Source organism: Crocuta crocuta, unplaced genomic scaffold, assembly GCF_008692635.1.
Source record: "Crocuta crocuta isolate KB4526 unplaced genomic scaffold, BGI_CrCroc_1.0 scaffold41, whole genome shotgun sequence".
In the NCBI taxonomy this organism is placed as follows: Eukaryota; Metazoa; Chordata; class Mammalia; order Carnivora; family Hyaenidae; genus Crocuta; species Crocuta crocuta.
This window is the reverse complement of record NW_027529428.1, coordinates 17,087,517-17,101,743: the sequence shown is the minus strand read 5'-3', so window position 1 is coordinate 17,101,743 and position 14,227 is coordinate 17,087,517. Positions and strand designations below refer to the sequence as shown.

Sequence of the window (14,227 nt, the reverse complement as noted above, 5' to 3'; positions counted from 1 at the left end):
TTAATCTCCAAGTGGTTTGGGTTTTTTCCCACTTTTTTGTTGAATTCTAGTTTAATTCCATTATGGTTGGAGAGCATACGTTGTATGATTTCTGTTTTCTTAAATATTTGTTAACGTGTGATTTATTGCCCAGAGTGTGGTTTGTCTTGGAGATTTTTCCCTCTGAGCTTGAGAAGAATGTGTAATTTGCTGTTGTTGAATGAGGAAATCTGTAGATGTAGTTTATATCCAGTGGATTTATGGTGCTCTTGGACTCAGCTGTGTCCCTGATGGTTTTCTGCCTGGTGATCCATCCATTTGTGACAGAGGGGTGTTGAAGTCCCCAACTGTAATACATAGATCATGGATCCGTGTGATTCTCACTGCAGTTCCATCAGCGCTTGTCTCACATACTTTGACTTTCAGTCGTTCAGTCCTTAGGTGCCTCCACAGTAGGTCGTTAAATCTTTTAGACTCCTTCATTGTTATGTAATCCCCTGATTTATTATCCTTGATACATTTCCTCATTCTGAAAGTTAATATAACTGCTCCTCCCTTTTTAAATTAATGTTAGTTTAGTGAATTTTTTATTCATCTCTGTACTCTTAATCTCCATGTGTCTTATGTATTGAAAGTGGGTTTCTTCAAAAAAATAAAGTGGGTTTCTTGAAGACAACGTGTGCTTGGGTCTTGTTTTTTGATTCACCTTGACAGTCTCTGTCTTTTAGTTGGTATATTTAGACCATTGACATTCAAACTGATTTTTTATGTAGTTGGATTAATAACTGCCGTATTTGTTACTGTTGTCTATTTTTTTGCCCTCCACCTTTGTTTCTATTTTTGTCTCCCCAAGTAGCCTAAGTCTGCTTCAAGTAACATTCTGCAGTTTCTCAGGTGGTATGGATACCTTAATAGAATATTCCCAGTTTCTTTCTTACATTCCTTTTAACAGGACTGTCACTAATTCTACTTGTATGTATACAGGTATAGATAATAGGATATGTTATCATTTAGAGCAGACTTTTTCTGTTGGGTCAATTCAGAGTAAGAAAAATAAGAGCTTTTATTCTACCTTCACTTATTCATTCTCCAGGATCCTTTCTTTCTTTGTGTAGATCTGAGTTTAACCTGTACCATTTTCCTTTTATCTGAAGAACTAATTTTAACACTTCTTGCAAGGCAGGTCTACTAACAGGTTCTGTCAATTTTTGTTTTTCTGAGAAAGTATTTCTTCTTCACTTTTGAAGGATAATTTTCATGGTACAGAATTCAACATTGGTGGAGGTTTTTTTCTCCCAACACTCTAGATATTTCATCTCACTCTCCTTACTACATGGTTTCTGAGAAAAGAAAAAATTGGATATAATTCTTATCTTTGCTCATCTGTAGCTAAGAGTTTTTTTCCTCTGGCTTCTTTCAAGATTTCTTCATTTTTGGTACTCTGAAGTTCTGAAAGAACATTCCTAAGTGTGGTCTTGTTGTTTGCATTTGTCATGCTTGGTGTGCTGTGCACTTCCCAGATCTGTGGTTTCATGTCTGGTACCAGTTAGAAAGCTGCAGTTGTTACTGCTTCAAACACTGCTCTGTTCCCCTCTCTTTCTTCTCTTCCTAGTGTTTCCATTACACGCATGTTACCCTTCTGTGGTTGTCCCACCATTCTTGGGTTTTCTGTTCATTGTTTTTCAGTCTTTTTTTTCCTCTTTGTTTTTCACTTTTGAAGATTTCAGTGTCAGGTTCTCAAGCTCAGTGACTCTTCCCTCAGCCATGTACAGTCTCCTAATGTGCTCGTCAAAGGCATTCCTCACTTGTTAGTGTTTTCTCTTCCCCTCTAGCATTTCTTGTTGCCTCTTAGACTTTCTAACTCTTGACTTCGTTACCCATTTGTTCTTGTCTGTCATCTAATTTTCTAATAAAGCTTATAACATATTCATCATAGTTTTTTTTAAAAATCCTGGTCTGATAACTCCAGCATTCTTACCATATCTAACTTGGATTCTGGTGTTTGTTCCACCTCTTCAAACTGTATTTCTTGCCTCTTGGCGTCTCTTATAATTTTTTGTCATAAGGTGGATATGATGTGCTAGGTAAAAGAATCTGAGGCCATAGGCCTTTAGTAATTTAGTGGTGAGGTGTAGGACAAGAGAAATGTTAAGTAGTCCTGTAATTAGATCAGTCTTTTTGTGGGCCCAGACCCTGAACTTCACGGGCACTTCTGAGTTTTTTAAGGTGTGTGAAGAGCTAGTTAAGGTGGAACGGGATGGCTAGAAAGACTTCTTTTAGGGTGTGCAGATCCAATTGCAGTGTGGGGGGCTTCCCTCACACGCAGTACCAAGCAGTTCTCTGGCGTCTTCAGAGTGTCTGAGAATTTAAATAAATTCTGATGCAGTCTTCCTAGAGATAGCATTGGTTAATTGCACAGGTTAAGGATTCAGGCCTGTAAGACTGACCCCACTTCTCACTTTACATGCCAGTCACAAGCTCTAGGCCGTTACCTGTGCTTCTGACCAACCGCTACAGATTGGGGGTTCCAAAGAGCTCCTCCTTAGGTTTAATTAATTTGTTCCAGCAGCTCACAGAACTCAGGATAGCACTTCGGTTTCCCAGTTTACTAAACGATATGACAAAAAGATGTGAATCAACTGTGAGATGAAGAGATACATAGGGTGAGGCCCCAAACAAAGGAGCATCTGACTTCGTGGAGCTTGGAGCTTGGCCCAGTGGCACACGGAAGCCTATGCAGAAGACTAGAGAGAACTAGAATGAAGAATTCCCTTTCTCCCAGTTTGGTTAGGCTCTGACAAACCCCCAGCAGGTTGGGCTCTAGGTAAATAGGTTCCTCTAAGGGCAGGCTTCGTTAAGAATAGAATGCTCTGGCATATATCCAACGGTTTCTTTTCCCTTCCCTGTGCTGGGAGCATGAGAAGAATTTTCTCTGATTTTCACCGTAAACACTTTGTAGGGCTTCTGCGGGCAAAACTCACAAAAGCAGGAACCCCACCCCCCTGTCCTGTCCCTGCCATATCGTTCTCAGACTGATCCACACTGAGCTTCTCACCGTTTGTCACTGTTCAGACTTTCAAACCTGGCCTTAGCTCCCATGCAGGTTTCTGCTCTGGGAGATTCTGAATCTGTGTTTCTGCCTGTCTCCAGTGTTTGCCCCGTGACCTGATTTCTGTGATAGATCTAAGAAGTTTCATTAATTTTTCAGTTCATTTAGCTTTTACTTGTTGTTAGGATGGAATGGCAAGTTCTAAATTCCTTACATGTTGGACCAGAGACCAGCAGTCAACATGTTAATAGATTTTTAATTTAATTGTTCTTGTTTGGAAAACATTGTCAGTCCTTCTTAGTTTCTGGAGACTTCTGTTACCCGTATATAATCCTGGTCACTGTTCCACGTGTACATGAAAAGATATATTTTCTTGTTTTTGGACCTAGTGTTCTATAGGTGAGAATGAACTCAAGTGGCTGTTACTGCTACAAGTCTTCTATATCTACATCATTATGTTTTCATTTTCTTGTATGGTTATGATTGAGAACGAAGTGTCGTATCCAACCATAACTGTATTTGACTGTTCTTTTCAGGGTTCTACTCCTATATTGTGGGTGCTAGGGGTTTTTTTTTGTATTTTTTAAATTTCGGGACATTTTTTTCTCAGATTCCATACATTCCTTCCATGTAGTTTGATACTTCCAAGACTTTTTTTTTTTTTAATTGGGTCCAGGACAAACTTCAGAATACTTTCTAGCCCACTATTAAGACAGCATACACTTCCAAGGGCAGAGTACCTAGTTGCCTGTGCAGTAGTACATCCTCTCCTATTTACAAACTTCTCATCTCCCCATGTACTTCAGACGTTGTTCAATCTACTGTTTTAATGTGGTTCTTTTTGTAGCCGCAGGTAGTTGCCCTGCATGTACCATCCTCAGCCAAAGACTCAAGACTCATAAACTCACGGTCTCTTCCAGTCAGTTCTGTCTCCAGTATATTACACCACAAATGGTAGTTGTGTTGGCCTCTGAATTTCTGGTTCTGTCTCAACTTACGGAGGCCTCTGCGTTCTGTTTTGGTGTGCCGTATACTGATCTGAAACTCCGTTCTTTCTTCTTTTTCTGGGATCGTTAGCCTGCAGTGCCTGTCATCTGATGCTGTTCCGTCATGGCGAGAAGTGGAAGCCCCATGTAGTAGATCCCTGTTAAGTTCAATAGTATGTATGCTGTGATTTAGCTCAAGGAGATTCATACTTTTTGAGTATCGGAAAAAAAAGAAAAACATTTTTGTTGTCAGCTCTGCAAAGAAAGCTTCAAATGAGCATCTTTGTTTTGCCATCCCTGAAAATGTGTCTCCTAGAAGCCCATGCAGCAGGCCCAAGTCTTAAATTGTTTCCCATTTACAGGATATTGCTATACAAAACCAGAAATGATCTTAAGGTTGGAGCAAGCAGAAGACCCATGCTCATTAGAGAAAGCATTTCTAACCAGGAGATCTTCAGGTGAGTTGTCAAGTACGAGTAGAAAGTGTTCAGGGTAAATTAGACTCAGAGTGGTCAGTGAGTGATGTCTACTATGAAATAATTTCAACACTTTCTTATAGAGCCCCTACGTATGTGGGTGTTTTGGAAGAATGTATCATATTCAGCATATGAGAGGAGAAGGTCTAAGACAAGGGGTGAATGCAATGAAGATCATTTTCTCATCTTTAAAAGCTGGGAGCCTGAGTATAGATTATTTAAAATTGCGGCATCTGAGTGGCTCTGTCAGTTAAGCATCCAGTTTCGGCTCAGGTCATGATCTCCTGGTTCATGAGTTCGAGCCCTGGATCAGGCTTTTTGCTGACAGCTCAGAGCCTAGAGCCTGCTTTGGAATCTGTGTCTCTCTCTCTCTCTCTCTGTCTCTGCCCCTCCCCTGCTCATGCTCTGTCTCCCTTCTCTGTCTCAAAAATAAATTAACATTTAAAAAAAATTTTAATTGAAAAATCAAGTAATAGAGTTCTATGGAACAGTTAAAAAAAGGTAAAAACTAAGAAATATTAGAAAAGCATATAAAACTGGAGGTTAATGAATGGGAAGAGAGAAGTAACTTAATATTGATTTTGTATTAGGGAATTACTAAATACTGACTTAAGAGGTAGATGGTTAAGGAATTACTTTAGATTATAAAGATGACTGTGAGGGGCAAAATACACCCTTCTTGCTTATTAGAAGAAAAACTCACTTCACAAAACAAACATGCCTATTACTCAGTACATTTTTTATAAAGCTTTGTTAAGCACGCAGTACAACATGAATAGAAAACTAGCTGCCTTAGCAACTAATGAAAATGGGTTAAAGCCAATGACTGTGAGAATATATTATCAGATTTTATCAGAGATAGACCTGAAGGATAGCTTGATATTCGATATTTGGAAAGTTTGATATTGAAAAATAGTAAATCACTGTGCCAAAACAAAGTGCATGCTAGGATCATTTTTGGATGTTTTTCCCTTCAAAACCGTCGTTGTCTAACACTATATATCAATATGCATTATGTTTTGTTCACTGTCTCCCTTTTTCTACTGGAACATATGCTTTCTGAGAAGCAGTGTTTTTTTTATTGTTGTGCTTGGTGCCTCATCTCTTGGTATGTAATTTGGCATTCAAATAGGTTTACCTTATTGAACTTCCAAGAATTGCAAATATAAAGTCAATTCATTAGAAATAAAGGACAACGAGGGTATAAAAATGGCTAATAAACATGAAAAATATGTAACATTGGCAATCTCAGGAATGCACCTTCAGACCACAGTACAATGATCTTGGACTTATTCCACTAGTAGTAAGAATAATTAGGTAATGCAAGAGAAACGTCCACAAGGCAGGCAGTGGTGTAAATTGGCACAATTACTGGGAAAAGTTTGAAGGTATAAGTACAAATCTAGAAATAACTTCCATGTTTATGAGTAAACTTAAAGATATATTCAAACAATGGATCATTATATAGCTGTAGTGTGTGATGTGGATCATTCTAAGAAACCTGGCATGAAGAAGCACATTCCAAAAATTTGCATATAGAAAATATATTCATATATTTGGGTATACTGAAAACTAAATATAAATACATACTGTGTGTGTGTGTGTGTGTGTGTGTGTGTTCTACCAAAAATAATAATCTCTTTTACCCTTCCCTATTCTGGAATGTAATATGTGACATTTTATCACTACACTGTGATTGACCCTAAAGCTGTTTAGGCGAAAGATACTTCATATTAAATGCAAATGCCCCGGCCACATTTCTGTGACTTGTGAATCATCAGGTCTACACTGGCACTACGCCTGAGCTGATGGGTCACTAAGCGGTCTAGGGAGCTCCAGGCACATTGTGTTTCAAGGACCCTCTGTATCACAGAGGAGTGCAAGGAAAAATCAGAGCATCAGGGTTTTGTTTTGGATAAAGGAAAGCAGAGCTGCAAAAATGAATTTCATAGCATTTAAAATACCATCAGTTAAAAGATAAAATGTTATTTTAGATATGGTCAAGATATGGACAGGTGTCGTCAATTTTGAGCTGCATTGTGATTGCAGTGATAGTAATTTACTTTAAAAAAATTGTGTCCCAGTATATATAACCGCTCTTCATGTGTCTATTGTTCATATGAGTGGAGTAAATTTAATTGCTTTCAGATTTAAAGCAAATGGTGTTTAAATTCATGGAGTGATGTAAGAAGGTTTTTTTTTTTTTTTTTTTTTTTGAGAAAATAGTCTTGCCCTGAAGGATATGTAGAGTTTGAGGTAAAAACAGAAGTGCATGGTAACTTAGAGAAATAATGCGAGGCAAGATTTTTGCTGGAATGAGTTCTTATAAGGGTGTCAAATAGCCTAGCCAGACTACACACGGAAAACAGTGTGGACTTCCATAATACTAGCTTGAACAGCGGACACTCCTGAATTGGTGCAAAACTTTGTCTTCCAGAATGTCTCCTGACTCTTGTCTGATGGAGCCTGGGGCAGTGGTTTTAGGACCATCTTAGATTTTCAGTATAGGCCTGAAATTGTTGCTGGAACTGTTGTGGGTAACAGCTGAGTAATAGGAGTCAAGCATACCGTGGATAAAAGTAAAGTCTTTTATGATAAATGAACATAAAGAATGTCTGAAGTCTAGAAACAAGGTGAAATATAATCCTGAAGGTTCCAGAAACCAGTAAAACTATGTATGTTGAAACATTGATGGAATGCTGACTTATAGATGACTCTTAGATGGGCTTGTTTCAAGCACATTGAAAGAAAGCTTATATTTTGATGGTCAGGAGAGTATCGTTATTTGAATAACCCTGATACCATGTACCAAGTCACCAGAGCCAGCGTAGGGCAGGAAATTCACTCCAGGCTGAGAGATGGCTTTTCTTCTCAGTGGTTCTATACTCCTCCTTCCTTATATGTTTGTCTTCCTGTGAATAGCAACCAGGGGAGTTTGAGTTTGGGGTAGAGACCTGTGTTTTGATAATTGGAAGGAAATTGTGCTATTATTTGTGTACTTTGGTGTTAATGTATAAATAGGGGGAAGAAAGAAAGCTCCCAGTAGAAGCATGGAGGCTAATGAGTTTCCTACCCCATAATCTGTATCTGGCAGTGTAATACAGGGTCCCTGGTCCACCCTGTCTCGTACGTATCCCTTGAAAGCCTTCCTCACAGTCCTCCTTGTCCATACTTCCTGTCCATAAGCTTTGCTGAATGGAATTTATTCTTCGATCTGTTGAATTCCCGAATTCAACTATTCTTGTGTGTCCATAGTTTCTTTCCTGCACTTCTCTTCCATGTAGTTTTGAAAATCATATTTTTAAATGTCATATATACATCTATATTCATTGCCAGATTGTTTTCCAATATTTCCCACTCCAGCCAATTTATTTTCAAATGAAAGCAATATAGGAAATACATACTTAAATTACTTAATCTTGTGTGACTGGACTAGAACCAGAGTCAAGTACATAATAGACTGTATGTATATAGGCTCCCTCCCATGAGGAATGTGTCTTAAGATTCATAAGGTATTTTTAATTTTCTCATTTTTAGAAGACTGGCAACATGATACCCTCTTAGAGAAGAGCCAAGGAATCCAAAACAGACATTTGTGGCAAGTTTTATTTACTCGTTTTCAGAGAACTGACACAGGAGGGAAAAGTTTCAGCCAGTGGTCACACTTAAGAGCAAACCAGAGAAATCAGGCAGAGGTGGCACCCACTGAATGTGGACGAAACTTCAGCCATAATTCAGCTCACACAACAGAGAAATTGGACGATTATAACAAATGTAGGGGAATCCTCTGCCCCCAGTCAGGCTTCAGTGTATGTCAGAGGACCCTATGAGTGTCACGGATGTGGGAAATCTTTCTGTAAGAAACCGTACCTCCTCATGCACCAGAGAATTCACACAGGGGAGAAACCTTACAGGTGTAATGACTGTGGGAAAGATTTCAGTCACAAGTCAAGCCTACAGAAACATCAGAGAACTCACACAGGGGAGAGACCATATGAATGTGTGGAATGGGGGAAAGCTTTCAGCTGTAAGTCAGGCCTGAGAGTCCATCAGAGAATTCACACAGGGGAGAGACCCTATGAGTGTAGTGAATGTGGAAAAACTTTTGTGCAGAAGTCAACGCTCACAACCCATCAGACAATTCACAAAGGGGAGAAGCCTTATAAATGTAACAGATGTGGGAAAACCTTTGCTCAGAATTCAACCCTCAGAACACATCAGACAATTCACACAGTGGAGAAGCCCTATGAATGTAAGGAGTGTGGGAAGACCTTCAACCGGAAGTCAAGCCTAAGAATACACCGGAGAACTCACAGGGCAGAAGCCACACGTGTGGGAAGGCGTTCAGTCAGAAGTCAAGCCTAGGAAAACACCGGAGAACTCACACGGGTGAAGCCGTACAAATGTTATACATGTGGGAAGGCATTCAGTCATCAGTCAAGCTTAGGAAAGCACTGGAGAACTCACACAGGGGAGAAGCCATATGAATGTGATGAGTGTGGGAAAGCTTTTAGTGAGAAATCTGGCTTACGAATACACCAGAGAACTCACACAGGGGAAAGGCCGTCCGAATGCGATGAGTGTGGGAAAGCTTTTAGTGAGAAATCTGGCTTACGAATACATCAGAGAACTCACACGGGAAAAACCCTTCAAGTGTAATGAGTGTGACAGAGCCTTCACCTACAAATCAATCCTCAGAGGACATCAGGAGATTCATAAAAGGGAGAAACTCTAAATATGATGAATGTGAGAAAGCTTTTAGCGAGAAAACTGGCTTCAGTTGCTGCAAGGAACTCACCCAAGGGAGAAGCTGTATGGATGTAGAGAGCATGGCCGAGCCTTCACCTACAGATCATTCCTCAGAAGACATCAGGAAGCTTCTACAGGGGAGAAATGTATTAATGTGTTGAATGTGGGGAAGCTTTCAGCCATAACTCAGGCTTCAGAAAACGTCAGAGGACTTACACGGTAAAAGGAACACTGAATGGAATGAATGTAGAAGAACTTACCTCAGGGATCACACACCCAGGAAAGCCTTATGACCCTACTGAGGGAAGGAAGACATTGATTGCAAACCAGATACACAAAAGAACTGTAGCTGTTCTGTGTTACAGGCTTCAAACTGCTTTTCTAGAAGTTTTCCAGGGCCTGTCATTTGTCTGAATATTAGCCCAGGTTGGCCTACTTCTGCTCACACGTGTGTGTGTCTGGCTTCATGAAACCTCTGATGTGGTGTCGCTAATACAAGAATGCTTTTTGAATTACCAAACAGTTGAGCCCTTTCAGAGCATGTGTGTAGCTTTCAGCCTTCCCTGGGTCCCATAACCCCAATAGAGAACCAGGAGTTCAGTGGATTCGTATAAACCTGTAGACCTGGGTGTAATCCTGACTCAGCTACTTACTAGACCAATGACCTCCTTGCCCTGAGTCTCCATTCCCTTCTTTGTGAACTGTAGTGCATGGTCGTTGCAAGGGTTAAAGGGCACCGGGTGGAAACAGAGCAATATCCGTTCCCTTCTGTCTTACATAATTTACACCTCCTAAGAGATGCTTACAGGTAAAGTTAGGGGAAAGAACAGGCAGGGGTATGGAGATGACAGGAACTTGAAGGGAAAGCGAGAGATCTGAAGGAGGGGTGGAAATCTGAGCTAGAGGCATCCCTACAGTGCTCGGTGGGGCTCGTGGCGCTACTTCTTGGGCCCTTCCCATGCGGGACAGCCAGGTCTCATCCCGTCATGACTCGACTCTCCCTGGTCAACCACAGTGGTGGCAAACTGCCCTCAGAGACCTGCTTCTCTGGTTTTCACAGACACAAGCTCAGGGCCACAGCAACCATCTTGAGATTTTTGTGGGCTGGAAATGGGAGTTCTGTTGCCAGCACTAAGGATTTGGGTGAAGTCCAGGTTTCTTGACTAATAAGCCTTTCTTGCAGTTTCTTTATAATCTTTAAAATACGTGGAGCCCAACTACATTATTTTTATTTAAAGCAACTCGTAATTTGATTTATGAACACATTTTAAAAGAAAAATTTATATCAGTAATAATAAATGAAACCAATTTATAACTTGCCATCTATAGAAACTAATTGAAAAAATATTTATAGAAACAGAACAGTGGCTTAAAAAATTATATGTGTGTGTGTGTGTGTGTGTGTGTATATATATATATGAAGTAGTCAATTTCAGAAATCATCTCTGACATTAGAAAAATGACTTGAGGGAACCTCTTAGGTGTAGGAAAGACTCAGCACTTGGGGTCTTCCGGTGACTAAATTATCTCACCAGTCTTGAAGTTCAAAAAAGCTGAGATGGCCTTTGCTAGTTTCCATGAGGTGGAAGGAAGGATGCAGCTCAAGCCAGTTGTGGTGGAGGCACAGAAAATGAAAATGTTCAACTTTAGATTATGGGGATGCTCACAGGCAAGAAGCTGCAGATAAGCACTTTGATTTCCCTGTGGTAGAAGTGGAGTTTGGAAAACCTCATTCGTTTGGAACATGGCCTTTGCACCATTTCTAATACCTCCCAACCTGAGGAAAACATGCTCATGGTTGGTGTTAGGGGCCCAAATAGGAGAAACTGGCCCCAGGTCTCCTGACTTGTTAATGGATAAACCAAGTTCTGAAGAAGCGGCAAGGTAGAATCCCTTCATACGCTCTCCTCCTTCCCATGCCCATTCCCCAGACTTGTCGTTGAGACTCTTGCTTCTGAAAAACAAAAACGTTCTGTGTGTAGAGACTGTGAGAAACATGCAGACTGTGAAGCACAGTAGAATGCAATCTATGAACCCACTACCTCACTTAAGCATAATGGTATTGGCTGTGAAACTGTGAATGTATCTACTGGAATACTCTTTCCCTGTCTATCCCCTCCTGCCCAGAGACAGCAGCTATTCAAAATTGTGTGCGTGTGTGCGCGTGCACGCGTGTGTATCACTGATTTGCCTTTTAAAAAACAATACCATGAATTATGAATCTATAAACAATAATTGTTTGGTTCTACTTATTTTGAAAATAATTAGAATGGTCACATGTCCTGCTTTTGTGACATAGCTTTTTTTTAATTCAGTGTGATGTACCTAACATTCATACATCCTGATTTGGATGGTTGTACTTCATTCATTCAGTTTCATTTATGTATAGCTTGATATTAAAATGTATTCATTCCTGGTTTTGGTCAGGTATTTTGGAATAAAGGAATAGAGGAAATGCGTCTAAATTCTAACTTCTTAGAGGAAAAGGAAAAACGAAAATGGAAAGGTTGGGTCGCAAGCTGTGCCAGGATGTTGATATGAAATTCTCTGACACAGTTTACCTGGGCCACAGGATCTTAGCTGGAACTGTTCCGTATTCTAAAAGATAGTGTGCAGTTACCAAGCAAGACTTGCCAGGAAGTATCCAAAAGCTACTCTGTGACTGATGAGTTCAAAACATGTTTGTGTAGTTATGAAGTGTTTTCTTATTGATATTTGTTGGTAATTTTTTTATTTTTAATTTTTTATCAAGATTAAGTATACATAACAAAATTTACCATTTTAATTATTTTCCAAAGTAACTTTTCAGTGGCGTTAAATACATTCACAGTGCTGTTCAACCATGTACCACCATTCATCTCCAGAACGTTCTGCATTTTCCCAAACTAAAACTCCATAGCTGTTAAACACTAACTCCTCAGTCTACCCCACCTCCGCACCGTGGCAAACACCATTCTGCTTTCTGTCTATCAATCAATTTGACTACTGTAGGCACATCATATAAATGGAATTATGCATTGCTTGTTCCCTTGTGACTGATTCTCTTAGCAAAATGTCTTCGGGTTTCATCAGTGCTATAGCATGTGTGAGAATCTCCTTCATTTTTTAAGCCTGAATGATACTCCACTGTATGTATATACCAGGTCTTATCTATCCATTCATCTGTCAGTGGGCAGTTGGACTACATCCACCTTTTGGATACTGTGGATTTTGCTGCTGTTAACATGAGTGTACAGATAATTTCTTAAAGACCCTGCTTTCAACTCTTTTGAGTATATACCCAGAGGTAGAACTTCAGCATCATATGGTAATTCAACTTTTAGTTTATTGAGGAAACACTATACCATTTTCTGTAGCAGCTGCACCATTTTACATTCCTTCCAGCAGTGCACACGGGTTTTGATTTTTTTTTTCACATCCTCCCGAATACTTGTCATCTGTTATTTTGTTAATAGCCATACTAATTCTAACAATTAGTGATGTTGAACATATTTTCTTGTACTTACTGGCATTTGAGTATCTTCTTTGGAAAACTCTGTATTCAGGTCTTTGCCCATTTTTAATCAAGTGGTTTGTTTTATTGTTGAATTGTAGAAGTTCTTTGTATATTCAGGACATTACTCTCTTGATGGATATATGGTTTCCAGATATTTTCCCCATTCTGTGGCTTGCTCGTCTATTCATTTTGTTGGTGGAATCTTTCACGCATCTCATTCTATTTTTTTCTTTTCTTTCTTGTGCTTTGGGCATATTCAAGAAATCATTACTAAATCTAATGTCATGAAGCTTTTCCCTTATGTTTTCTTCAAAGAGTTTTATAGTTTTAGCTCTTAGTGTGTAGATCTTTGATCTATTAATTTTTTTAAATATGGTGTAAGATAGGAGTCCAGTTTCATACTACACATTTCCCAGTGGTGTTCATTGAAAAGACTTTTCCTCTCGCCACTGAATGTTTTTGGTACCGTTGTCAAAAATCATTTCACCTTATATGTGAGGATTTATTTCTGGTCTCTGTTCCATTGATTTATATATTTTTTTGTCATTACACTATTTTGATTATGGTGGCTTTGTAGTAACAAACACTAAATCTGTAGATTGCTTTAGGTAGTATGGGTTTTAGCAGTATTAATTCTTGCAAACCATGAGCATAGAATATCTTCTCATTTTTTGTATCTTCAGTTTCTTTCATCAAAGTTAATTTTAAGTTTTCAGTGTACAGATGTTTCATCATCGAGGTTAGAGTTCTTCCTAAATATTTTTTTTTATTTTGATGCTGTTGTAAATAGCTATTTAGCATTGTTTTCTTAAGTCTCTTTCTGATAGTTGATACCTGTAGAAATACAGCTGATACTTGAATGTTGATTTTGTGTCCTGCAACCACACTAACTTCATTTATTCATTTTAACATATCTTTGGTGGAATTTTTGTAGAATTTATGTTTAAGATCACATAATCTACAAACAGTTTCACTTTTTCCTTTTGGATTTGTATGCCCTTTATTTCTTTTACCTGCATTACTGCTTTGGGTAAGACTTCCAGTACTAGCATTGAGTAGAAGTAGGCAACCTTGGCTTTGTACCTAATGTTAAAGGAAAATCATTCAGCTTTTCACCATTTAGTATGATATTAGTTACGGGCTTACCAAATATAGCCTTTATTAAGTTGAGCCATTTATCATGAAAGGATGTTTTGCCAAATGCTTTTTCTGCCTCTGTTAAGATGATTTTATAAGTTTTAGCTTTCATTCTATTAAGGTAGGATATTGCATTTATTGATTTGCATATGTTGAACCATCCTTGCATCCCAGGGATAAATTCCCCCTTGATCATGGTGTATGCTCCTTTTAATAACGCCTTTGAGTTCAGTTTGCTAGTATTTTGTTGAGGATGTTCACATCTATGTTTGTCATGTTTGTAACTTTCTTTTCTGGGAGTGTCCTTATTTGGCTTTGGTATGAAGGTAATGCTGACCTCATAAAATGAGTTTGG

General features: G+C 39.0%; 1 protein-coding gene and 1 pseudogene across 6 annotated transcripts in view; both read left to right on the top strand.

The window, feature by feature from the left end:
• Positions 1–14,227, top strand: part of LOC144227726 (zinc finger protein 37A-like) — a 95,702-nt gene that overhangs the window by 11,566 nt on the left and 69,909 nt on the right. For 3 of the 6 annotated variants that reach the window (XM_077759481.1, XM_077759478.1, XM_077759480.1), the window contains exon 3: positions 4,377–4,472. The exons of the other annotated variants lie outside the window; for them this stretch is intronic. In XM_077759481.1, coding sequence (XP_077615607.1) covers positions 4,377–4,472 — 96 coding nt within the window. The remainder of the gene's footprint in view (positions 1–4,376; positions 4,473–14,227) is intronic. 6 annotated transcript variants of the gene reach the window in all.
• LOC144227725 (uncharacterized) lies at positions 8,280–10,642 on the top strand (annotated as a pseudogene).